General features: G+C 40.0%; 1 protein-coding gene and 1 non-coding gene across 2 annotated transcripts; one reads left to right on the forward strand and one right to left on the reverse strand.

Annotated features, from left to right (window-relative positions):
* Positions 1–12,662: 12,662 nt before the first annotated feature.
* LOC112760248 (small nucleolar RNA R71) lies at positions 12,663–12,769 on the forward strand. The gene has a single exon (XR_003180698.1). It is a non-coding gene; the product is annotated as a small nucleolar RNA R71 (small nucleolar RNA).
* Positions 12,770–20,389: 7,620 nt separating this feature from the next.
* On the reverse strand, positions 20,390–22,951 carry LOC112756531 (uncharacterized). The gene is made up of 4 exons (XM_025805152.1): positions 22,713–22,951; positions 21,533–22,028; positions 21,062–21,313; positions 20,390–20,986 (listed from the first exon to the last, which is right to left on the reverse strand). The coding sequence occupies exons 1-4, from the start codon at positions 22,949–22,951 to the stop codon at positions 20,390–20,392; spliced, it is 1,584 nt and encodes a 527-aa protein (XP_025660937.1).
* Between the last annotated feature and the right edge of the window lie 2,815 nt (positions 22,952–25,766).

The following is a 25,766-nucleotide window of genomic DNA, read 5'->3' on the forward strand; positions in this document are numbered from 1 at the left end:
ATACTCTTATTTACTCTAGTACTTTGGTTTATAAATTCTTTTTGTTGATTTCTCTATTTTTCCCCAATTTAGTTTATGGATTCTCATGTTAGATTTGAATTTCTATTTAATGCAAATTGAGGTATTTCATATCTATGATTGCTTTCTTTAATCTATGTTGTCGATGCTTGCAATTGGTTGCGTGGATGTTATTATCTCTTATTGCTTTTCTATTATTTGGTGTTGTGCCTTCCAAGTGTTTGATAAAATGCTTGGGAGAGTTTTAAGTTAGGTTTTTCTCCTTTTGGCTTTGGTTGAGTAATTGGTGGCACTTGAGTTATCAAACTCCTTTGTTGATTGATAATTGAAAGTTGCTAGTTGATTTGGATTCCACTAAAGCTAGTCTTTCCTTAGGAGTTGACTAGGACTTGAGGAATCAAATCGATTCATCCACTTGACTTTCCTTCACAATTAGAGGGTTAACTGAGTGGTTGCAACTAACAATTCTCATCACTATCGAGGACGATAATAAGGATAGGACTTCCAATTCTCATTCCTTGCCAAGAGCTTTTATAATTATTAGTTCGTTTCCTTGCAATTTACTTTTCTTGTTTCTTAACCCAAAACCCCAAAATACACAACTCATAACCAATAATAAGAACACCTCCCTGTAATTCCTTGAGAGACGACCCGAGGTTTAAATACTTCGGTTATCAATTTTATTAGGGGTTTGTTACTTGTGACAACCAAACTTTTGTACGAAAGGACATTTGTTGGTCTAGAAACTATACTTGCAACGAGAGTTTATTTGTTAAATTCTAGACCACGCAAAAGTCCCGCTCGTCAAAATGGCGCCGTTGCCGGGGAATTGCAAACGTGTGCCTTATTTTTGGTTATTGTAAATATTTGCTTTTTGCTCGTTTGTTAGTTTTTGTTAGTTTTAGGACTTAGTTGCTTATTTTTATTAGTTTTTGTTTTTCTTTCCTACTATGAATTCTCACCCCTTTGGCTACGAGTGTGGTTATAATTATGTTGCAGGAGAAGGAGATTACAATGAGAACATGCATCAAGGTTGGGATAATCAAAGATGGAAGGAGCCACAAGGATTTGATCAACCCTCTTGGCAACAACCCCCTCCAATGTACCACAAGCAACAACCATTCCATGATGCATACCAAGACAATGGTTATGGTGGACCTTTTCGTGACAATCAATACCCACCACAACACATCTATGAGCCCCCTCCTCAACATAGCTTTGAACCACCATACTCACAAGCCCCCTTCAACTAAGCACCTCCATATGATCCTAACCCATATCCACCATACCAACCACCTTTTGGGCCAAACGAACCATACATAGAACCACCCCAATTCCAACCCAATTACTCCCAAGAACCACCACCTCAATATACACCACCTCCATATCCCTATCAAAATGAACCATCTCCATATCCCTATCAAGATGAACCACCTTCTTATTATGAACCCTCCTATCCACCCCAACCTCCACTGGATAACAATACCCTTAGTGTTATTCACCAAGGGCAAATAAAGCTTCAAACCACACTTACCTCTATCACTAGTCTCACCTTTACTCTCCAAGCTCTTATATCCCACATGGACCAATCCTCTACCTCGAGTACTCAACCCTCAAGTTCTGGTACATCATCACCCTCTATAGAAGAACACCCATACCCACCAATTCAAGAGCAAGATGATACCAATTGTGCTATTGACATGGAACAAGAGAGAAGGGACCGTCTTAGGGACGTAATGGATCGGCTTCATGCATCTGTACTTCAAAAGAAGTAAGAGGAGACCCAAAAGGTGGAGGTAGTAGAGACCCTTGAGGAAAGTTGTCAAGAAGTGGAAGACATCAAGGAGGAGTTTAATTTTGTACTAGAACAACTGGAGGAAGCCGTAATTATTGAAGAGGAAGAAGTGGTTGAAGACTTAGGAGATGCTGAACCTCCATGGGAAAGTCAAGTCCTAGAGCCTCCTTCCAAGACATTTAAATTTGATGTTGAGGAGGGTGTACAACCTCCAAGACATATCGTGGTTGAAGACTTCGAAGAGGGTGATCCAGAGATGGATTCAATCATTGATGAATTCTTGTCTGCAATCGAATCCTCTCCCATTGGACTTGATATGGAGACCAAAGAAGAAGAAGCGCAACCCCCATGCCCTTGGTGAGCAATGAAGAAGATATTGAGTTGGACGGAAGCTACCAAGAGGAAGAGGTTGATATTGAAGAAGCTTGCAAAGAGGTGAAAGAATTCAAAGAAGAGCACAAGGGAGTGGAGCTTGTAAGGCCATTGGAAACACCTCTCCCCAAGCCATCACCATCCATCCTTTCATCCAAGTGGGTAAACCTCTTATCTTTAAGCTTTATAATCCCACTTGAATATCGCTTGCTTGAGACGGATGGTCAACTTAGAGCTCTGTGTGGCTTTAAGAGTAAGAGGGAGATGGTTAGTGGTAGGAGTTGTCATGCAAGGTTCATTATGATTGAAAGCTCAAAGTTTAAATGCAAAGGTTGGTGTAGAGCTCGATTGAATGGGTCTAGGAAGTTCTTTGGATGTCTCAGTGAGAATTCAGATTGCTTGCCACCCGGTTGGAACAATGATGATGAACACAAAGACGGGTGCAAAATCAAGGTTTAGGACCCCGGAATTCATTCTAGCAATCAACACTCTTGGGGCCTTGTCACTTGCTTTAACTTGCTTGAAGGCTTTATGCGCCTAGTTTGGGATCTCGGATGCTATTGGAATTGCAAACACTGGTGGGGATTCCTGGACGAGTTCAAGCACAAGCCACCATGACAAGGAGCTCACAAAATGTCCAACTTAAGGACTTTAACTAAAAGTGCTAGGTGGGAGACAACCCACCATGGTATGATCGTTCCTTTCTTTTCTTAGTTTTATTAGTATTAATTCATAAGTTTTGTATCATCACCTGCATTCTGCATAAAAAAAAAACGCATAATCGACGCGCCAGCATACTAGACGCGTGCACGTCCATTACGAAATTGACGACACACGCGGAAGTGTGCAGGGCGCGCACGCGTTCCTTTGCAAATCGGCGTAAATGTGTATCTTGGCCGAAAGTTGTGCTGGCCTGGTACGGGTATCGTGCTAGACGCACAAATCGACCCACGCGTATGCGTCCTTTTCACCACTTGGCCATCCACACGTACGCGTACATGCCGCGCACGCGTCGCTTGGACTTTTGACCCCAATGCAAAAGTTACAGAAAGTTGTGCGTGCGCGGGGCTGGACTCACGCTCTTAGCACAACCACTGTCACGCGTACGCGTACCTGATGCCCCCGCGTCCCTTGCGCATTTGATAACCAACGCGTACGTGTACGAGACGCTTCCGCGTCCCTTGGCCTTTCGCGCGACCCCCGCGGACGCACGCAGTACGCGTACGCGTCGCTCGCGCCGCATTACTCAACTAGCGCACCGCCAGTTCTCCTTCTTTCCCCTTCCCTAATCCTAATTCTCTCTCAATCCTAATTCTTTCTTCTTTCTTCTTTGACTCTTCTTCTTCTATCTTTTCTACTTTCTTCTTCTCCCTTTCTTCTTACTTTTCTCTCACTCACTTTCTTCTCTTTCCTTCTCATCCTTCTTCTCTTTCATTCTCTTTTACATATTGCATTTGCATACTTTCTTCCATTGCATTTTAATTTTGTTCATGTTTTTATCTTCTTTTCTAATTTCCTATTTTATCATTGGTGTTAAATGTTCTTATTCAACTGTTGCATCTTTTTCTGGTATTATTTTAGTGCTTAGTGACTTGTTTTATATTGTTGGGTGATATTATTTATAAGTCAATGCTAATCTTTTGTGATACTTGTATTCCTTTTGCATTAATATGCACTTATACTATTTTTCATGACCCACTCTCCCCCATTGCTGCAAATTTTTGCACTATTGATATGCCATTTGCTTCTACTGTTTTCTCACTTGCATGTTGTAGCTACCATGTAGTTGAAATCCTCATTATTTGGCATTAACCCACTCATACTTTACTTGTTTTCTTATCTTTGTTTCTGGGTTACTCTTCTTCCTTTTTCTCTTCTTTCAGGATGGCCACCGAGGAGGGAAAAGGAAAGTTTCTAATGGGACAATAAACAAGTTCGCCGCACCATCTTTGGATAAAAAGTATCAGTTGGAGCAGCCCGTCCACTTGCACATCTTTGCATGCACCGAGGACGGTGCAACTTTTAAGTGTGGGGAGGTCGATACCGACTTCTGTTGGTTAGTTATTTTCTTCTCAACACCAATGTTTAATTTACTTTGTTAAATTAGTTGTTGCATTTGCATGTTTGATTGCATGTTTGTTTGATTTTGTGCATATTTTACCACTACTTGGTTGAAGTAATGATTTTCTTTTCAAAAATGATTTCAGAGTATTTCACTAATTTGAAATTAAAATTTTTTTGCTAAACTTGTTTGAAGAAATTTATTTTTGAAACATGGTTTTAGAGCTCGAACACACAAAACCAGTGAGATTTTGAGCCTATTGTGATTGGTTACATTTTATCAACCAATATTTTATTTTTTGGTGTGTTATTCTCTCTAAAATGGTGATCTTTGTCTTGCCTAATTCTATATTTTCATTGTTTGATGTATGCATGCACTTATATGATTGAGGCCTTGTTTCATTATAGTTCACATACCTATATGTCCTTACCCTTTTATTATCCTTTGCAAACCAATGTTGAGCCGATTTAACCCCTTTTATTCATTATTTTAGCACATCACTAACTCTAAGAGAAAAACAATAATGTCCTTAATTTGAATCCTTGGTTAGCTTAGACTAGTGAGAGTGTTTATGATTTAAGTGTGGGGAAATTGGGTTTGAAAATGTTTGGTTTGAGAATTGAGTATGTTAGAATTTTTTGTGAAAATGTAAAAAGAATGTTAAGCACATATTCTTGCATATCATATGCATTGAAAAAAACAAAAGAAAAGAAAAAAAAATATACAAAGAAAAAAATGAAGAAAAAAAAAGAAAAGAAAAAAAAGAGAAAGCAATAAAAAGGGGACAAAATGCCCCAAAGTAAATGTTGGTAGCAATGCATATGAGTGGTACTCAATTTGGGATGCATGAATATGTGAAAAAGATAGTTAAAGGGTAGTTAGATTTTATATTCTGATTACATGGATTGTCTTAAGTTAGGTGGTAAGTTTAGGTTAATCAAGGATTCAGATTTTAGTCCACTTAACCAAATACAATCCTACCTTAACCCTAACCTCATTACAACCCTTAAAAGACCTCTTGATATGTGTATTTGTGCATTAAATTTCTGTTGATTGGTAGAAGAAGAGCAAGCTTTAGAAAGCAAGATTAGTAGAGAATTGAGAAAATCGACCCTTAAATACTAGAGTGATTAGAGTGTATACACTTCCAGTGAGGGTTCGATGCTCGATTCTTTGTTCCCGGCTTTCATGAGCTATTTTCTTCTACAAGTCTATTTGTACTTCATTTTTATGATTTGAATTAGTGAAATCCAGTTCATATTTGTTCTTGAAAGGTTTATTTACTTTTCACCAAGTAGGTAAAAGCATTTTGTATTTAGCTGCATTCATACGGATAGGTTGCATTTCATACATCCTACCATTTTTCCTTCACTCTTTTAGTTCTCTTGAGATTAGCATGAGGACATGCTAATATTTAAGTGTGGGGAGGTTGATAAATCCCATTTTTTAGGTTTATCTTGTGTTGAATTTAGAATATTTTATCAACCTTTTCTCACATTTACTCAATGAAATAGCATGGTTTTATGATTGTCTCCTAATTTGTGCTTAAGTGTGAAAATGTGCTTTCAGACCCTTAAATTGATAATTTTTAATCTCCCTTTGATTCCACTAGATGCCTTAATGTGTTTGTTAGTGATTTCAGATTGAAAGGGGTTTGGAATAGATCAAAGGAATAAAGAGAAAGCATGCAAAGTGAAGAAAGCATGAAAAGCCAAGGATTCTTTGAACGCACCCAGGGACGCGCATGCGCACAAGGCGCATACGTGCGGATTGTGCAAAACCCTATGGACGCGCACGCGCACAAGGCGCGTACGCGCGGATAGCGAATTACACCAGGGACGTGTACGCGCGCTGTACAGGTACGCGACGTTGTCCGCGCAGAACTCTTTTTGGAATTCGCACCTGGCGATTTCAGAAGGGCTTCTGGCCCAGTTTAGAAGCCCATCTTTGGCAGAAAAAGACTAAAAAGACCAAGGAATGAAGGGATCAAGGAATCACTCATTAGACACTTCTCATTCACATAATTTTTAGGTTTAGATGTAGTTTTTAGAGAGAGAGGCTCTCTCCTCTCTCTAGGTTTTAGGATTTAGGATTTCTTCTAAAAGCTAGGTTCAATGCTCCTTTAACTTAATTCTCTTATACTCTTATTTACTCTAGTACTTTAGTTTATCTATTTCTCTTGTTAATTTCTCTATTTTTCCCCACTTTAGTTTATGGATTCTCATGTTAGATTTGAATTTCTATTTAATGCAAATTGAGGTATTTCATATCTATGATTGCTTTCTTTAATCTATGTTGTCGATGCTTGCAATTGGTTGTGTGGATGTTATTATCTCTTATTGCTTTTCTATTATTTGGTGTTGTGCCTTCCAAGTGTTTGATAAAATGCTTGGAAGAGTTTTAAGTTAGGTTTTTCTTCTTTTGGATTTTGTTGAGTAATTAGTGACACTTGAGTTATCAAACTCCTTTGTTGACTGACAATTGAAAGTTGCTAATTGATTTGGATTCCACTAAAGCTAGTCTTTCCTTAGGAGTTGACTAGGACTTGAGGAATCAAATCGATTCATCCACTTGACTTTCCTTCACAATTAGAGGGTTAACTGAGTGGTTGCAACTAACAATTCTCATCACTATCGAGGACGATAATAAGGATAGGACTTTCAATTCTCATTCCTTGCCAAGAGCTTTTATAATTATTAGTTCGTTTCCTTGCAATTTACTTTTCTTGTTTCTTAACCCAAAACCCCAAAATACACAACTCATAACCAATAATAAGAATATCTCCCTGCAATTCCTTGAGAGACGACCCGAGGTGTAAATACTTCGGTTATCAATTTTATTAGGGGTTTGTTACTTGTGACAACCAAACTTTTGTACGAAAGGGCATTTGTTGGTATATAAACTATACTTGCAACGAGAGTTTATTTGTTAAATTCTAAACCACACAAAAGTCCCGCTCGTCAAATACTGAACCTGGTGTTGCTGTTGACTGTTGTAAATTTGTAATTGAATTTTAGAGTTGCTGAAGCTGAGCATATTTTAGTTAGTATTGTTATTGAATCTTGTGGTTATTACTATTGTATTTGATTTTTTAGAGTTGTTATTGAATCTGGTGGTTATTACTTTAGTTAGAATTATTGTTGAACTTGAATCTGGTGGCTGCTGATGTTGCATTTAGTTCTTTAGTGTTGTTGTTTGTTGTTGGTTGCTGTGTTTTAGAGTTGCTGTATTTTTTAGAGCTGCTGTTGTTTGTTGCTGGCACTTTTTTTGAATTGCTGTTTGTTCACTTTGTTGAATCACAAAGTTAGTGAACTTTGGTGGAATGGTGGTGGTTGCTGTGTTGCTTAAAAACTGACTTAAGTAAATCTTTTGTTGCTGAAAATATTTTTGGTTTCTTTTGCTAGAATTTTAAAAATATCTTCATCTCAAACCCCATAAAAAATGCCAGCATCAGTGATTGTGTTATCTTTTACTTGCTCTTGTTGATTTAAATTGAGAATATATTTTGTACTAGAGATTAGTGATGCGTGAGCATCTTCTCTATCTTTTCCTAGTGAATTTGCATTCAAATTGTTGAGTTTAATCAAAATTTAAATATCTTTTAGCCACTATGGATGCTACTTTGAGTTGTGTATAATTCTATTTGTTTCAGGTAGCATTTGGAGGGATTTGACGGAGTTTTATAGCAGAAAAGGAAGAAAGCGAATGATGTTGTCAATCCCGACCTTCTTGCACTCAAACGAGAATAACTTGAACTACAGAGGTCCAATTTACGCGATTCTAGAAACATTGGAAAGCTAACTTTCAGGGCTTTCCAACGATATATAATAGTGCACATTTCGATGCCAGCAATCTCTGCATCCTCCATGTTGAACTTGGTTTCTGCCAAGTTCAGCATGGATTTGAGAACTCCCAAGGAAGCACATGCTGCCTTCTCCACGCTGAACTTGGGAAAAGCCAAGTTCAGCATGGATACAAAGGAACACGCTAAAGATGCCACTGCCTCCCCCACGCTAAACTTGGAAATTTCCAAGTTCAGCGTGGATCCTAATTGTTCTGTCCTGAATGGACCGAGGTTTGCCGCTTCTCGAACAGTTGCTAGGTTCTCAGGCTGAGCTATGCGTCGTCCAGGGAAAGCGATGCAATAAGACCTCGGCACTCTGAAACACGGCGGCGGGAGCACCTGCAAAAAGCACTCCGACGCTCAAGTAAGTATGTGAGTTATAAGAAGTAAAGATAATAAACTAGATCGAGTGGTGTGACCTGTTTTCTCCGGGGCTAGTTAGTTTTGTTTTATAGACGAGTGAGGTGCTCTCTTCTGTTTGTTTGTTCCGGTATTATTGGCTTAGGTAGTGAGTTCGCTATTGTGGATAATAGTCAGGGGATAGTGTTTGACTTGTGAACGGTTTGGTCAGCTACGTGGCTTTGATCTTATTTCCAGATCTTAAGGTCAGTTTTGATTCTGATCTTGTTTCCGAGTATATCGGGGTACACCTCATAGCCCCTGGTGCACGAAATTGTGATCTCTGGTAATGGCTCCAAAGGCTTGGTGCTCTAATCTCAATTCATAATTTGTCACAACTTCGATACAACTAACCAGCAAGTGCACTGGGTCGTCTAAGTAATAAACCTTACGTGAGTAAGGGTCGATCCCACGGAGATTGTTGGTATGAAGCAAGCTATGGTCACCTTGTAAATCTCAGTCAGGCAGATATAAAATAGTTATAGAGTTTTCAAAATGTAGTAACTCTACTGTTTGAAAATACATAAGTGAAAGGTCCAGGCATGGCCAAATGGCCAGCCCCTCTGATCTAAGAACCAGGCGTCAAAGATATCTAGTACAATAGTAAAAAGTCCTATTTATAATAAACTAGCTACTAGGGTTTACAGAAGTAAGTAATTGATGCATAAATCCACTTCCAGGGCCTACTTGGTGTGTGCTTGGGCTGAGCTTGAGTGTTGCACGTGTAGAGGTCCTTCTTGGAGTTGAACGCCAGCATTTGTGCCAGTTTGGGCGTTCAACTCTGGTTTTGGATCCTTTTCTAGCGCTGGACGCCAGAATTGGGCAGAGAGCTGGCGTTGAACGCCAGTTTGCGTCGTCTATTCTTAGCCAAAGTATAGACTATTATATATTACTGGAAAGCCCTGGATGTCTACTTTCCAACGCAATTGGAAGCGCGCCATTTTGAGTTCTGTAGCTCCAGAAAATCCATTTTGAGTGCAGGGAGGTCAGAATCCAACAGCGTCAGCAGTCCTTCTTCAACCTCTGAATCTGATTTCTGCTCAAGTCCCTCAATTTCAGCCAGAAAATACCTGAAATCATAGAAAAACACACAAACTCATATTAAAGTCTAGAAATGTGAATTTAACATAAAAACTAAGGAAAACATCCCTAAAAGTAACTAGATTCTACTAAAAACATACTAAAAACAATGTCAAAAAGCGTATAAATTATCCGCTCATCACAAATATGGATAAGCACTTAACATAGAGAAAACGAAAAATAGAGAATAAGAACAAGGAATGAGTCCACCTTAGTGATGGTGGCGTTTCCTTCTTGAGGAACCAATGATGCCCTTGAGCTCTTCTATGTCTCTTCCTTGTCTTTGTTGCTCCTCCCTCATTGCTTTTTGATCTTCTCTTATTTCATGAAGGATGATGGAGTGCTCTTGATGTTCCACCCTTAGTTGTCCCATGTTGGAACTTAATTCTCCTAGGGAGGTATTGATTTGCTCCCAAAATTCTGTGGAGGAAGGTGCATCCCTTAAGGTATCTCAGGGATTTCTTGATGATGAGCTTCTTCATGTGCCTGTTGAGATTCATGAATGTGCTCTCTTGTTTGCTCCATCCTTTTCTTAGTGATGGGCTTGTGAGATGAATCTTTCCATCTTCCATGGCTCAGAGGTGGAAGCAATTGCCTTCCCTTTCCTCTTTCTTGAGGTTTCTCTGGCCTTAGGTGCCATTAATGGTAATGGAAAAACAAAAAGCTTATGCTTTTACCACACCAAACTTAGAATATTGCTCGCCCTCGAGCAAGAGAAGAAATAATAGAAGAAGAAGAAGAAGAAGAAGAAGAAGATATGGAAGAGATGGAGGGATGTGTATATTCGGCCATATCAGTGGGATTGGGTGGGAAAGAGATGTTGAATTTTGAAGGTAGGTGGGTGTATGGATGTGAGTGGTAAATGGATGTGGTGAAGTGGTGATAGGGAAGAGAGTTTATCGAAGAGGGGTGAAAAGAAGTGAGTGGAGGTATGTGGGGATCCTGTGGGGTCCACAGATCCTGAGGTGTTCAAGGATTTACAACCTTGCACCAAATTAGGCATGCAAAATGCCCTTGCACACAACTCTGGGCGTTCAGCGCCAGGTTGGTGCCCATTTTGGGCGTTCAACGCCCATTTGTTGGCGATTTCTGGCGTTGAACGCCAGAACCATGCTTGTTCTGGGCATTCAGCGCCCAGACACTACCCATTTTGAGCGTTCAGCGCCAGAACCATGCTCTGTTCTGGCGTTGAACGCCAGGCAGGTGCTTCCTCCAGGGTGTGATTTTTCTTCTGCTGTTTTTGATTCCGTTTTTAATTTTTATATTTATTTTGTGACTCCACATGATCATGAACCTATAAAGACATATAACTAAGAAAAATATAGTTAGATAAATAAACATTGGGTTGCCTCCCAACAAGCACTTCTTTAATGTCAATAGCTTGACAGTGGGCTCTCATGGAGCCTCACAGGTGTGCAGAGCTTTGTTGAGACTCCCTAACACCAAACTTAGAGTTTGGATATGGGAGTTCAATGCCAAACTTAGAATTTGGTTGTGGCCTCCCAACACCAAACTTAGAGTTTGACTGTGGGGGCTCTGGTTGACTCTGTTTTGAGAGAAGCTTTTTATGCTTCCTCTCCATGTTGACAGAAGGATGACCTTGATTTGTGAACACAAGGGAGTCCCCATTCAATTGAAGGACTAATTCACCTCTGTCAACATCAATCACAGCTCTTGCTGTGGCGAGGAAAGGTCTTCCTAGGATGATGGATTCATCCTCTTCCTTTCCAGTATCCAAGACTATGAAATCAGTAGGGATGTAAAGGCCTTCAACCTTTACTAACACATCCTCTACTTGTCCATAAGCCTATTTTCTTGAGTTGTCTGCCATCTCTAATGAGATTTTAGCATCTTGCACCTCATAGATTCCCAGTTTCTCCATTACAGAGAGGGGCATGAGGTTTATCCCTGAACCAAGGTCACACAGAGCCTTAAAGATCATGGTGCCTATGGTACAAGGTATTAAGAACTTTCCAGGATCCTGTTTCTTCTGAGGCAATGTCAGTTGATCCAGATCACTTAGGTCATTAGTGAACAAGGGAGGTTTATCTTCCCAAGTGTCAATGCCAAATAATTTGGCATTCAGCTTCATGATTGCACCAAGGAACTTGGCAGTTTGCTCTTCAATAACATCCTCATTCTCTTCAGAAGATGAATACTCATCAGAGCTCATGAAGGGCATAATGAGGTTTAATGGAATCTCTATGGTCTCTAGCTAAGCCTCAGATTCCTTTGGTTCCTCAGAGGGAAGCTCCTTATTGATCACTGGACGTCCTAGGAGGTCTTCCTCCTTGGGATTCACGTCCTCTCCTTCCTTTACAGGTTCGGCCATGGTGCTTATGTCAATGGCCTTGCACTCTCCTTTTGGATTCTCTTCTGTATTGCTTGGGAGAGTACTAGGAGGGATTTCAGTGATCCTTTTACTCAGCTGGCCCACTTGTGCTTCCAAATTTCTAATGGAAGACCTTGTTTCATTCATGAAACTTACAGTGGCCTTAGATAGATCAGAGACTAAGTTTGCTAAATTAGAGGTATTTTGTTCAGAGTTCTCTGTCTGTTGCTGAGTAGATGATGGAAAAGGTTTACCATTATTAAACCTATTTCTTCCACTATTATTAAAGCCTTGTTGAGGCTTTTGATCCTTCCATGAGAAATTTGGATGATTTCTCCATGTTGAGTTATAGGTGTTTCCATAAGGTTCACCTAAGTAATTTACCTCTGCTATTGCAGGGTTCTCAGGATCATAGGCCTCTTCTTCAGAAGGTGCCTCTTGAGTACTGTTGGATGCAGCTTGCATTCCATTCAGACTCTGAGAAATCATATTGACTTGCTGAGTCAATATTTTATTCTGAGCCAATATGGCATTCAGAGTATCAATTTCAAGAACTCCCTTCTTCATAGGCGTCCCATTACTCACAGGATTCCTCTCAGAAGTGTACATGAACTGGTTATTAGCAACCATGTCAATGAGTTCTTGAGCTTCTGCAGGCGTTTTCTTTAGGTGCATGGATCCACCTGTAGAAGTGTCCAATGACATCTTTGATAGCTCAGATAAACCATCATAGAATATATCCAGGATGGTCCATTCTGAAAGCATGTCAGTAGGACACTTTTTGGTCAGTCCTTTGTATCTCTCCCAAGCTTCATAGAGGGATTCACCATCTTTTTGTTTGAAGGTTTGAACATCCACTCTAATCTTACTAAGCTTTTGAGGAGGAAAGAACTTGGCTAAGAAAGCCTTGACCAGCTTATCCCATGAGTTCAGGCTATCCTTAGGTTGAGAATCCAACCAGAGTCTAGCTCTGTCTCTTACAGCAAAAGGGAAAAGCATGAGCCTGTAGACTTCAGGATCTACTCCATTAGTCTTTACAGTATCACATATCTGCAAGAATTCAGTTAAGAACTGAAAAGGATCTTCAGATGGAAGTCCATGAAACTTGCAGTTTTGTTGCATTAGAGAAACTAGCTGAGGTTTCTGCTCAAAATTGTTTGCTCCAATGGTAGGAATGGAGATGCTTCTTCCATGTAAATTGGAATTTGGTACAGTAAAGTCACCAAGCATTCTCCTTGCATTGTTGTTGGGTTTGGCTGCCATCTCCTTTACTTGTTCGAAATTTTCAATCAAGTTGTCTCTGGATTATTGTAATTTAGCTTCTCTCAGTTTTCTCTTCAGAGTCCTTTCAGGTTCTGGATCAGCTTCAACAAAAATGCCTTTTTCCTTGTTCCTGCTCATAAGAAAGAGAAGAAAACAAGAAAAGAAGAGGAATCCTCTATGTCACAGTAAAGAGGTTCCTTATTGTTAGTAGAAGAAGAGAAAAAGAAGAAATTCGAACACAGATGGAAGAGGGGGTTCGAATTTGGTGAGTGATGTGAGGAAGAGATGTTAGTAGATGAATAAATAAATAGAAGGAGATGAGAGAGGGGGGGATTTTCGAAAATAATTTTTGAAAAAGAGTTAGTGATTTTCGAAAATAGTTTTTGAAAAAGGTTAGTGGTTTTTCGAAAATTAAAATACAAAATTAAAATAATTAGTTAATTAAAAAGAAATTTTGAAAAAGGGGGAAGATATTTTCGAAAATTAGAGAGAGAGTTAGTTAGGTAGTTTTGAAAAAGATAAGAAACAAACAAAAAGTTAGTTAGTTAGTTAGTTAGTTAAAACAAATTTTGAAAATCAATTTTGAAAAGATAAGGAGATAAGAAGTTAGAAAAGATATTTTGAAATCAAATTTTTGAAAAAGATAAGATAAGAAGATATTTTTGAAATTAGTTTTGAAAAAGATTTGATTTTTAAAATCACAATACAAGAAATCATAAAATATGATTCTAGAACTTAAAGTTTGAATCTTTCTTAACAAGTAAGTAACAAACTTCAAATTTTTGAATCAAAACATTAATTTTTATTGTTATTTTCGAAAATTATGATATAAAATAAAAAAAAAGATTTTTGAAAAACATTTTAAAAATTTTCGAAAATAACTAAGAAAAATGAAAAAGATTTGATTTTTGAAAAAGATAAGATTTTCAAATTGAAAATTTGATTTGACTCATAAGAAATAACTAAATTTTAAAAATTTTGAAAAAGTCAATTCAAATTTTCGAATTTGATGAGGAGAAAAAGGTGAAGATAGTTTTTTGATTTTTGAATTTTTATGATGAAAGAGAAAAACAAGAAAAATGATGCAATGCATGAAAGTTATGGATCAAAACATGAATGCATGCAAGAATGCTATGAATGTCAAGATGAACACCAAGAACACTTTGAATGTCAAGATGAACACCAAGAACATATTTTTGAAAAATTTTTTAATGCAAAGAAAACATGCAAGACACCAAACTTAGAATTCTTTAATGCTTAGACACTAAGAATTCAAGAATGCATATGAAAAACAAGAAAAGACACAAAACATGCAAAAGCAAAGATCAAACAAGAAGACTTACCAAGAACAACTTGAAGATCATGAAGAACACAATGAATGCATGATATTTTCGAAAAATGTGAGATGCATATGCAATTGACACCAAACTTATGATATGACTCAAGACTCAAACAAGAAACACAAAAATATTTTTGATTTTTTTTTTGATTTTCTAAATTTTTTTGGATTTTTTCGAAAATTTTTGTGAAAAATGAAAATAAGGATTCCAAAATCTTAAACATGAATTCCAGGAATCTTGCATTCTTAGTCTAAAGCTTCGGTCCAGGAATTAGACATGGCTCACTAGCCAGCCAAGCTTTCAATGAAAGCTCCGGTCCAAAACACTAGACATGGCCAATGGCCAGCCAAGCTTTAGAAAGATATCAGAATATACTGCTCATTACTTATCAAAGTAACTTGCCTCTATGCTGATGGTTTGGAAGCCTCAGTCCAAGAATTTAGACATGGCTTTACAGCCAGCCACGCTTCACATGCTTCATGAAACACTAGAATTCATTCTTAAAAATTTTGAATAAAAATTTTTTTCAAAAACAGGTGAGAAAATTTTGAATTATTTTTGAAAATTTTTGAAAAAGAAAACGAAAAGAGAGTTACCCAATCTGAGCAACAAGATGAACCGTCAGTTGTCCAAACTCGAACAATCCCCGGCAACGGCGCCAAAAACTTGGTGTTGTTGCCGGATCAAACTTGGCACTGATGTTACCGGACCAAAAGCTTGCCGAAAACTCAAACAATCCCCGGCAACGGCGCCAAAAACTTGGTGCACGAAATTGTGATCTCTGGTAATGGCTCCAAAGGCTTGGTGCTCTAATCTCAATTCATAATTTGTCACAACTTCGATACAACTAACCAGCAAGTGCACTGGGTCGTCCAAGTAATAAACCTTACGTGAGTAAGGGTCGATCCCATGGAGATTGTTGGTATGAAGCAAGCTATGGTCACCTTGTAAATCTCAGTCAGGCGGATAAAAAATAGTTATAGAGTTTTCGAAATGTAGTAATAAAAGAAGGATAGAAATACTTATGTAAATCATTGGTGAGAATTTCAGATAAGCGTATGGAGATGCACTCGTTCCTCTGAACCTCTGCTTTCCTGCTGTCTTCATCCAATCAGTCTTACTCCTTTCCATGGCTGGCTTTATGCAAGGGCATCACCGTTGTCAGTGGCTACATCCCCTCCTCTCAGTGAAAATGGTCAACGCACCCTGTCATGGCACGGCAATTCATCTGTCGGTTCTCGATCATGCTGGAATAGGATTCACCCTCCTTTTGCGTCTGTCACTAACGCCCAGAACTCGCGAGTTTGAAGCTCTTCACAGTCATTCAATCATTGAATCCTACTCGGAATACCACAGACAAGGTTTAGACTTTTCGGATTCTCTTGAATGCCGCCATCATTCTAGCTTACACCACGAAGATTCTGATTAAGAGATCTAAGAGACACTCATTCAATCGAAAGTAGAACGGAAGTGGTTGTCAGGCACGCGTTCATGGGGAATGATGATGATTGTCACGTTCATCACATTCAGGTTGAAGTGGAATGAATATCTTAGAAGCGAAATAAGATGAATTGAATAGAAAAACAGTAGTACTTTGCATTAATCTTTGAGGAACAGCAAAGCTCCACACCTTAATCTATGGAGTGTAGAAACTCTACTGTTTGAAAATACATAAGTGAAAGGTCCAGGCATGGCCGAATGGCCAGCCCCTCTGATCTAAGAACCAGGCGTCCAAAGATATCTAGTACAATAGTAAAAAGTCCTATTTATAATAAACTAGCTACTAGGGTTTACAGAAGTAAGTAATTGATGCATAAATCCACTTCCGGGGCCCACTTGGTGTGTGCTTGGGCTGAGCTTGAGTGTTGCACGTGTAGAGGTCCTTCTTGGAGTTGAACGCCAGCATTTGTGCCAGTTTGGGCGTTCAACTCTGGTTTTGGATCCTTTTCTGGCGCTGGACGCCAGAATTGGGCAGAGAGCTGGCGTTGAACGCCAGTTTGCATCATCTATTCTTGGCAAAAGTATGGACTTTTATATTGCTGGAAAGCCCTGGATGTCTACTTTCCAACGCAATTGGAAGCGCGCCATTTTGAGTTCTGTAGCTCCAGAAAATCCATTTTGAGCGCAGGGAGGTCAGAATCCAACAGCGTCAGCAGTCCTTCTTCAACCTCTGAATCTGATTTCTGCTCAAGTCCCTCAATTTCAGCCAGAAAATACCTGAAATCACAGAAAAACACACAAACTCATAGTAAAGTCCAGAAATGTGAATTTAACATAAAAACTAAGGAAAACATCCCTAAAAGTAACTAGATTCTACTAAAAACATACTAAAAACAATGCCAAAAAGCGTATAAATTATCCGCTCATCAGCCCCCAAGCTCGGATAGCATTATGTGAAAATGGTAGGAGAGCTTCATAATAGTCGCCTTCTTATGTGTTTGTTTTCGTGTGGGTTTTTTTTTGTTGGGCTTTCTTTGTGTTGTGAAGACTTGTTGGAAAAGAATTTGGAAGAAGTTTGAGGGACTCTGCCGTTGATTCTTTTCTTGTGATACGTGCCACGTTAAATGAACCTTGTTGCCGTTTTGGTTTTTCACGCCCTTAGTGGTTATGAGTTGAATTACCCACTAAGTTAGTGGGCTTGCAATAATATCATTTCTTCGTTTTGGAACTTACATTGCTGTTTCAAATTCCTGTTGCTGGCTGATTTTTACCATGACTTCTAAAGGTTTGTCTTTTTTACCTTAGTCATTTCTTTTCTTCTATTCTTCCTTTTGAAATGGCGAGAAAGAAAGAGAAAGAGAAGGTGGTTAAAGAAAATAAGGATGATCCTTATTACTGGGTACATGATGACGTGAGGACTCGTTCCTCATCATTTGTCGGTATTGATTCGATACGCGAACTTTGGGGTTTGAATGTTGTGAAAGAAGGTTCAGGTGTGATCGTTGAGTTTCTCCCCTGTTCTGGTGAGGATAGGGTTTGTGAGAGAAGGGAGGATTAGCAGTATTTCTATTTTTACGCACCTTGTCTTTCTGAGCTTCGTGTTAAGTTTCCATTTTCCTCGTTTGAGTGTGATGTTCTGACTCAGCTGAATTGCGCACCTTCACAGTTACATCCTAATTCGTGGGAATTTCTATGCGCTTTCCAATTCTTAATGAGCTTCCTCTCTGTTCCTTGTTCACTTGCTGTATTTTTTTCTTTATTTCAGTCCAAAAGGGTTTGAAAAGGGTTGTTGGTATGTTTGAGTAGTTTTCCTGGAGGTTCCTTCTTTCTGCTCTATAAATCCTCTTTCAAAAATTGTAAGTTGTTATTTGTGAAAGTGTGGTCGGTGGAGGCCAAGTATCCTTTCTATTTGGACGACGAGTTGATAGAGAGGTTTCCGCTGTACTGGTGCTCAAAACCGTGTCAGATTCTTGAGGCTGTCGAATGGAGTGAGGAAGAGGAGTGGTTGATAGATTTTTTGGTGGAGAGTTTTGCTGATGGGGTGTGCTTGTCTATTCCTGATTTGCTTCGTTATTACGATTCAGGGGATATGGAGGGTTTAAAATCATATATAGGTAACGTTTGGCTATGTTGTGTTTATTTCTCACATGCTTTGTTTATTCTGATTGTTGTCGCTCTGTGTAGGTGAACGAGTTCCTCTTCTTGACCCCTCTCGATTTCAATCCTTTTTGAAGAAGAAAAGGGAAAAGGATGCTGGTGGTTCTGGGATGCCAAAGGAGGGTGGTGGGGATGCTGCTCAATCAACTGCACGACCGGCCTCTTCGCATAAGAGACAAAGAGACGATGGTGATAAGTCATTAGAAGTTATATCTGAGTGTGACAAAGAAGTGGTTGGGGGTAGCAAGTCTGTTTTTGATCGGCAGAAGAATCTTCATGGTTTTATTGCTGGTTCAAGCTTTCATTCTCTGTAGAGTGAGCAGTTTCCCATTACCGAGCTCTCAGACAAGGTTTCCCAATACCCTGGTGATATGCTCATGACACGCCGCATCAGTATGGAGGGTATGGGGAAGTTCATCCAGGTTGGTTCATTTATGTATTTGAGTGGTGTTCTTTTCCTTCTGTATTTGTTGTTTTTGTTCATATTGTTTGTGTTGCCATTTGTAGATTGTTACGTTGCGTCTCATGTGCGTTGGTCGCACCGCTGAATTAATTGGGGCTGAGCAGCAGACTGCCATGGGGAGAGTTGCTGAGCTAGAGAGGTTGCTGAAGGACAAGGATGCTGTAATGGAGAAGTCTTTGAAAGAAAAAGATGATGTGATTGTGGATGTAACGGCGAGGATGAGGTTGTCTGAGGATGAGGTTACTCGTCTCAGGGATCAAATTCGGCTTCTTCAAGCTGATATAAAAGATAGTGACCTGGCTAAGGGTCAGCTAACTTCTAGGGTCCATGAACTGGAGGAATTGGGGATGGAGATGTTCTCCTCCAGTTTTGACCGAGCTGTTAGTCAGGTTGCTGTTTTGGTTCCTGAGTTTGATTGTGCTCGACTGGACGTGACAAAGGTTGTTATTGATGGGAAACTTGTGGTAGATGGGACTGTGGAAGACCATGATGAGAACGTCCCCTCTTCTTAACTTTTGTTATTTATTTTGTATGTATTTTGCTTGTTTTGTTAGACTTTTTGATGATACTTGGTTTGTTTTGGCTAGATTTGTGATTGGCCTTGACTTTGAATATTTTGATATGTATACAAGCATGACTTGTTTGGATAGATGCTCTTTAAATAGCATTAAGAAAATAGAAGTAGATCGGTGTTTATAACTTATTGTTTATGTTGGATGATATTACTTTTTTTGCGTCTGGCCTCATTAAAACCCTCCTTAGGTAAAACCCTGATATATATGGGAAAAAACCTCTAAAGGGGGAAAAAGAGTACCTTCATTCCCGGATTTGTACAAATTATGATATGTAGATTTTCAAAGAAGATACATTCCAGTTTCCTGATACTGGTTCGCCGTGTAGTGTTTGGAGCTGATAAGCCCCCAGGCCGAGTACTTTTGCCACCTGAAATTGTCCTTCTCAGTTGGCGGAGAGCTTTTTGTGTGAAGGAGGTCGCCTTGCTTCCTTTGTTTTTCTGAGGACTAGGTCTCCTTCACCGAATATCCTCGGTACTACTCTAGCATTGTGCTTTTTTTAAGCTAACTGCTTTTTAGCTTTCTACTTGATTGCTGCAATTTCCCTGTCTTCTTCGCTTAGATCAAGCTTGGTATTTCTTACGTTTGTATTGTGTTGTTCATCATATAGCTCGGCTCTCAGCATAGGAATGCCGACCTCAATAGGGATTAGTGCTTCTGACCCATAGACTAGTTTGAAGGGTGTCTCGCCCGTGGTGGATTGTATTGTTTTGTTGTAACTCCAAAGTATTTCTAGAATTAACTCCGCCCATTCTCCTTTCGCGTTATTGAGTTTTTTCTTTATTGCCTGCAATATAACCTTGTTAGCAGCTTCGGCCTGCCCATTGGTTTGTGAGTGTTTGACCAAGCTAAAATGATGCTGTATGTTAAAATTTTTAAGAAATAATACGACTTTGTTATCTGTAAATTGTCTTCTGTTGTCTGTTATTATTTCTTTTGGTATTCCAAATCGGCAGATGATGTTTTTCCATATGAAAGATCGTACCTTTTTGGCAGTTATTCTCGCTAATGGTTGTGCTTCTATCTATTTTGAGAAATAGTCTACTGATACCAAAAGAAATTTTACCTGGCCTGGCGCTACTGGAAATGGGCCGAGGATATCGAGCCCTCATCTGCTGAAGGGCCAACTTATCTCCATGCTGTGCAATACCTCGGCTGGTTTCATAGATATGGTGGCATGCTTCTGACAGTTGTCACATGTCTTGACCTTTGTTATGCAATCCCTCTTTATGGTCGGCCAGTAGTATCCTGTTCAGATGATCTTCGCGGCAAGAGCTTGTCCGCCGATGTGGTTTTCACATATGCCCTCATGAATTTCGTCCATTACTTCTTTTGCTTCATCTTTATTTAGGCATTTTAGCAGTGGTTGTGAGAAACCGCGCTTGTAGAGTTTTCCTCCTATGTTTGTGTAGAGACTTGCTTTTCGTCTGAAATGTTGTGGGTTAGGCTCGTCTCTGGGTATGATACCTGCATTAATGTACTCAAGGAAAGGTGTTCTCCAGTCGTGGAGGTGGTTAATGCTTGTTATTGCTAATAGTTCAATGCTAGGCTTTTTAAGTGTAAGTTGTGATAATATCGATGTTTGTGTATCCGCCCTAGTGGCGGCGAGCTTAGACAATATATCTGCCCTAACGTTATTTTCTCTATGCACATGCAATATGATGAATGAACTGAATTTTGAAATGAGATCCTTTGCTATGAGCCAATACCGCTCTAGCAAGGGATCCTTTACCTGAAATTCTCCTCGGATTTGTTGAACCACCAAGAGGGAATCGCAATGTACTGTTAGGTTATGTGCTTGGAGGTTGAGGGTGAGCTTGAGTCCCGCTATGAGTGCCTCATACTCTGTCTGATTGTTGCTTGCCGAGAAATGGAATTAGAGTGAGTGTTCGGCTATAACCGTGTCTCCTTCTTTCAGGATTACCCCGGCCCCGCTTCCTTCTCGGCCTGATGCCTCGTCGATGTGTAACTCCCAGACCTTGTTGTGGTGGTGCTTGTCAGGTGTGAGCTCAAAAACAAAGTCTGCGAGGATCTGTACCTTCAAGGCCGCCCTTGGTTGGAATTGAATATCAAACTCAGAGAGCTCGATGGACCACTTGGTCAATCGTCCGACCAGTTCAGGTTTTGTTAGTATTTTCCTTAACGGTTGGTTCGTTCTTACAATTATTGTGTGGCTCTAAAAATAGTGCCTGATTCTTCTTACTGTTTTTACTAGTGTTAAGGCCAGCTGTTCTATTCTCGGGTACCGTTGTTCTGTTGATTGCATGACTCTGCTGACGAAGTATACTGGCTTTTGCATTTTTCCTGTCTCAATGACAAGAGCCGAGCTTATAGAATAATTGGAAACGGATAAATACAAGTATAAAGGTTTACCGACTTCTGGTCTTTATAACACCTGTGGTGATGATAAGATGGCTTTGAGCTCGGTGAATGCTGTCTCGCATTCTTTTGTCCACTCGATTTTCTTATTCTTTGATATCGTCTTGAAGAAGTGGTATGATCGGCTTGATACTGCTGGCAAGAATCGTGATAGAGCAGCTACTCTTCCTGCTAATTGCTGTACCTCTTTCATCGCTTTAGGGCTCGCCATGTTAAGTATTGCATCACATTTTTTGGGATTTACTTCGATTCCTCGCGAGGTCAACATAAATCCGAGGAACTTGCCTCTTTGTACCCCAAAGACACATTTTTCCGGGTTTAATCTCATTTTGTATGCTCGGATCTGTTTGAATACCTCCCTAAGGTCCTCGCAGTGTGATCTTTCTTGGGTGGTCTTGGCGACCATATCATCCACGTAGATTTCCATATTTTGACCTATCTGATGACGAAAAACCTTGTCCATGAGTCGTTGGTATGTCGCACCTGCATTCTTTAGACCAAATGGCATCACTCTATAACAAAAATTTCCATGTTCAGTTATAAATGCTGTCTTGCTTTGGTCTTCTGGATGCATGAGGATCTAGTTGTAGCCAGAATATGCATCCATGAAGCTTAAGCTTTTGAAACCAGATGCACTGTCTACTAGTTTGTCAATGCATGGTAAAGGGTATGCATCTTTAGGGCATGCTTTGTTCAGATCTGTGAAGTCGACGCACATGCGCCATTTACTTGAATTTTTCCTTACCATTACCACATTTGACAGCCATGTGGTAAAGCGGATCTCTTTGATGAAGTTGGCACTGAGGAGTTTCCTGGTTTCCTCTAGGGCCGCCTTTGACTTTTCTGCTATGAGATTCCTATTCTTTTGAGCTATAGGTCAGATCGTCCTGTTAGTGGCGAGCTTGTGACAAATGACGTTTGGGTCTATACCTGGCATATCCGCCGGGGTCCAGGCGAATAGGTAAGCGTTGGCTTGTAACACTTTTATGAGCTCTGATCTTTCTTGTCCTTGGAGTGCTTGGCCAATATATGTGACCTGCTCAGGTTTTGATGTCAGTGGGGCTTTCTGGAGCTCGTCTGCTGGTTGGGGCCTTTCTTGGGTGTCCCCTCGAGGGTCAAGATCTGCTAGGGACAGTACCTCGTTTGTGCTGTGAATTGCTTTGACTTCTTGTTGGAATTCTTGTCCTGCAGCTTACTTCTTTAGACTTGCATTGTAGCATTGTCGAGCTTGTTGGCGGTCTGAGTAGAGTGTCGCTATCTTGCCGTCTTCTGCCTGAAATTTAACACTTAGATGAAAAGTGGATACTACTGCCCTGAACATGTTTAGAGCAGGTCTTCCGAGAATAATATTGTAAGGACTGAGGCAATCAACTATAAGATATTGTATGTCGACGGTTCGTGACAACGGGGTTCTCCCATCATCGTTTTTAACCATATGTAACCCTTAATTGGAACTCTTTCTCCAGAGAATCCGACCAATTCTCCGGATGAGGGTTGCATGAGTTTTTCAGATATTTTCATTTTTAGAAAAGTTGAGTAAAAAAGGACATCGGCGCTATTACCTGGGTCCAAAAAGACTTTTCTTACCAATAGTTCGCCTATTTGGATGGAGATTACCACTGGGTCGTCTAAATTTGGAGTGGTCGAGGATACATCTTCCTGACTGAAAATGATTTTGAGATCAGATATGTCATTGTTGCTTCGTGGTACTGTTCCTTCGATTGCTAGCATCGCGCGGTAACTTTACTTTCGTGCCGAGGTTGTTTCACCTCCCCCGGCGAATCCTCCGGATATGCAATTTATGACCCCCTTTGGTGGGGTATTGTTCGGCCATTTATTGCCTTCCTTGCTTCCCGAGGTTTGTTGACGCACTTCTCGATCCCGGCTGTTTTCCTTATGCTTTCTTCCTTCAATGTATTTGTCCAAGAGGCCTTGCCGACCTAATCTTTCTAACAAGTCCTTCGCTATCATGCATTCGTCGATTGTATGTCCATATTTTTTATGAAAAGCACAATGTTTGCTTCTGTCCACAAATCTCTGATCTTGGTAGCTCCCTGCTCTTGCTGGATGTTTTATGATTTTAGAGTTGAGTATCTCTTTAATTATTTTTTCCCTCTTTGTGTTGAATCTGGTGTAGTTGTCGAACTTCGGGGTGAGCTTGAATGGTTTCCTGGAGTCTTTGTTGTCGGCCGACCTTATTGTTCTACTTTCCTCTCGTCTGGCTTTCCTTCTTTCTGTTCTTTCGGCTTCACGGAGCTCTTCAATCTTCATCTGTCCGGCCGCCTTTTCCCAAAACTCCTCTAACGTCTTTGGCTTAGTTACCGCGATCATTTCCCTGAACTTTTTCGGGTTTGAGGCCGGCCTTAAGGGCGTGTAGGTGAACAGCAGGGTCCAGATCTGGTATCTCCATGGTGGCTTCTGCAAATCTGGTCATGTAATCTTTTAAGCTTTCATGTGGACCTTGGCGGATGGTTCCGAGATAATTTGATCCATGCACGTATATCCGTGCTGCTGCGAAGTAGTCGATGAAGGACTTCGCTAGTTCTTCGAATGAAGAGATTGACCCTGCAGGTAATTTTGAAAACTAAAGTAATGTAGCACCGTCGAGGTAAGTAGGGAAAGCCCTGTAAAGCACAGGCTCTTTGTTAGGGCCGTTAAAAAATGTCATGGACTGGAAATTTTTAATGTGAGCCTGGGGGTCACCAATCCCCTTATATGGCTCAAGGGAAGAAGACAGTGTAAAATTCTTTGGCATCTGGTAGTTTGTGATTTCCTCAGAGAATGGGTTGTCTAAGGTCAGCTTTTCCTTCGGCGGGTTGACACTTAATAGGTATGTGTTGCCCTAGGCGGGGCCCTTGGAACCACCCTCCTCACGCTTGTTGGCACTGCTTTGGGTAGTCAGCTCAACAAGTCTTCGGACTTCCACTTGTAGCTCGGCCATCTGGGCCATGAGCTTGGCTTGAGTGAGTTTGGGAACTTCGTTATCGGCCATGTTGGAAGGTTGAGAAACCCTGCGCAAAAGAGAAACACAAAGTGCGATATAGAAGAAATAGTGGGGTTAGATCGACTCTTCGAGCCCCACGGTGGGCGCCAAATGTTCCGTCCTGAATGGACCGAGGTTTGTCGCTTCCCGAACAGTTGCTTGGTTCTCAGGCTGAGCTTTCCATAGTCCAGGGACAGCAATGCGATAAGACCTCGGCACTCTGAAACACGGCGGCGGGAGCACCTGCAAAAAGCACTCCAACGCTCAAGTAAGTATGTGACTTATAAGAAGTAAAGATAATAAACTAGATCGAGTTGTGTGACCTATTTTCTCCAGGGCTAGTTAGTTTTGTTTTATAGACGAGTGAGGTGCTCTCTTCTGTTTGTTTGTTCCAGTATTATTGGCTTAGGTAGTGAGTTCCGCTATTGTGGATAACGTTCAGGGGATAGTGTTTGACTTGTGAATGGTTTTGTCAGCTACGTGGCTTTGATCTTATTTCCAGATCTTAAGGTCGATTTTGATTCTGATCTTGTTTCCGAGTATATCGGGGTACACGTCACTAATAATACCAGTGGTCCCCAATCTTCTTTCAAAGGCTACACGCATAGTTTAATTAATTTTGATTAAATTTGTATTTTATTTTAAAATAGAAAAAGATATTATTTTAGTTTTAGGAAATATATTTTACATTAATTAGGATTAGATATAAAAGGGAAAAGAATAAGCGCTTCGGGCTCCTCTCTTCTCTTACCTCATTCCGCACTTTACAGTTTACCTGAATCCTAGTTTTCTCTCTGCACCATGAGCAACTAAACCTCTACTCTTAAGGTTAGGAGCTCTGTCTATTGTATGGATTGATACTATTATTTTTCTATTTTAATTTATGTACTGATTTATATTTCAAGAATTGTTTTCGTTCTTTATTTTATGAATTTGGGTGGAACGGAAGTATGACCCTTGTTCTAATTGAGTTCTTGTATAACTTGGAAAAGCTCTTTACTTGAACAACAGCTTGAAAACATATTCTCTTAAATTCTAATTATTTGGACTTAACGGGATACGTGACATATAATCCTCTTATATTTGGGTAATTAGGGTTTTTGTGGCATATAACTAGAATTAAACTTTACCCTCTAATTGGAATTAAGTGACCAAGGAATTGGCGGTTGATGAGAGTTAGAGGAGACTAAAAAGGTCTAAGGAATTAGGTTTAGTCACATATAGTTTGCCATGAATTAAATCTTGCATGATTAAAATAGTTAGCAAG

The sequence above is a fragment of the Arachis hypogaea genome, chromosome 16 (genome assembly GCF_003086295.3).
Source record: "Arachis hypogaea cultivar Tifrunner chromosome 16, arahy.Tifrunner.gnm2.J5K5, whole genome shotgun sequence".
NCBI classification, from domain to species: domain Eukaryota; kingdom Viridiplantae; phylum Streptophyta; class Magnoliopsida; order Fabales; family Fabaceae; genus Arachis; species Arachis hypogaea.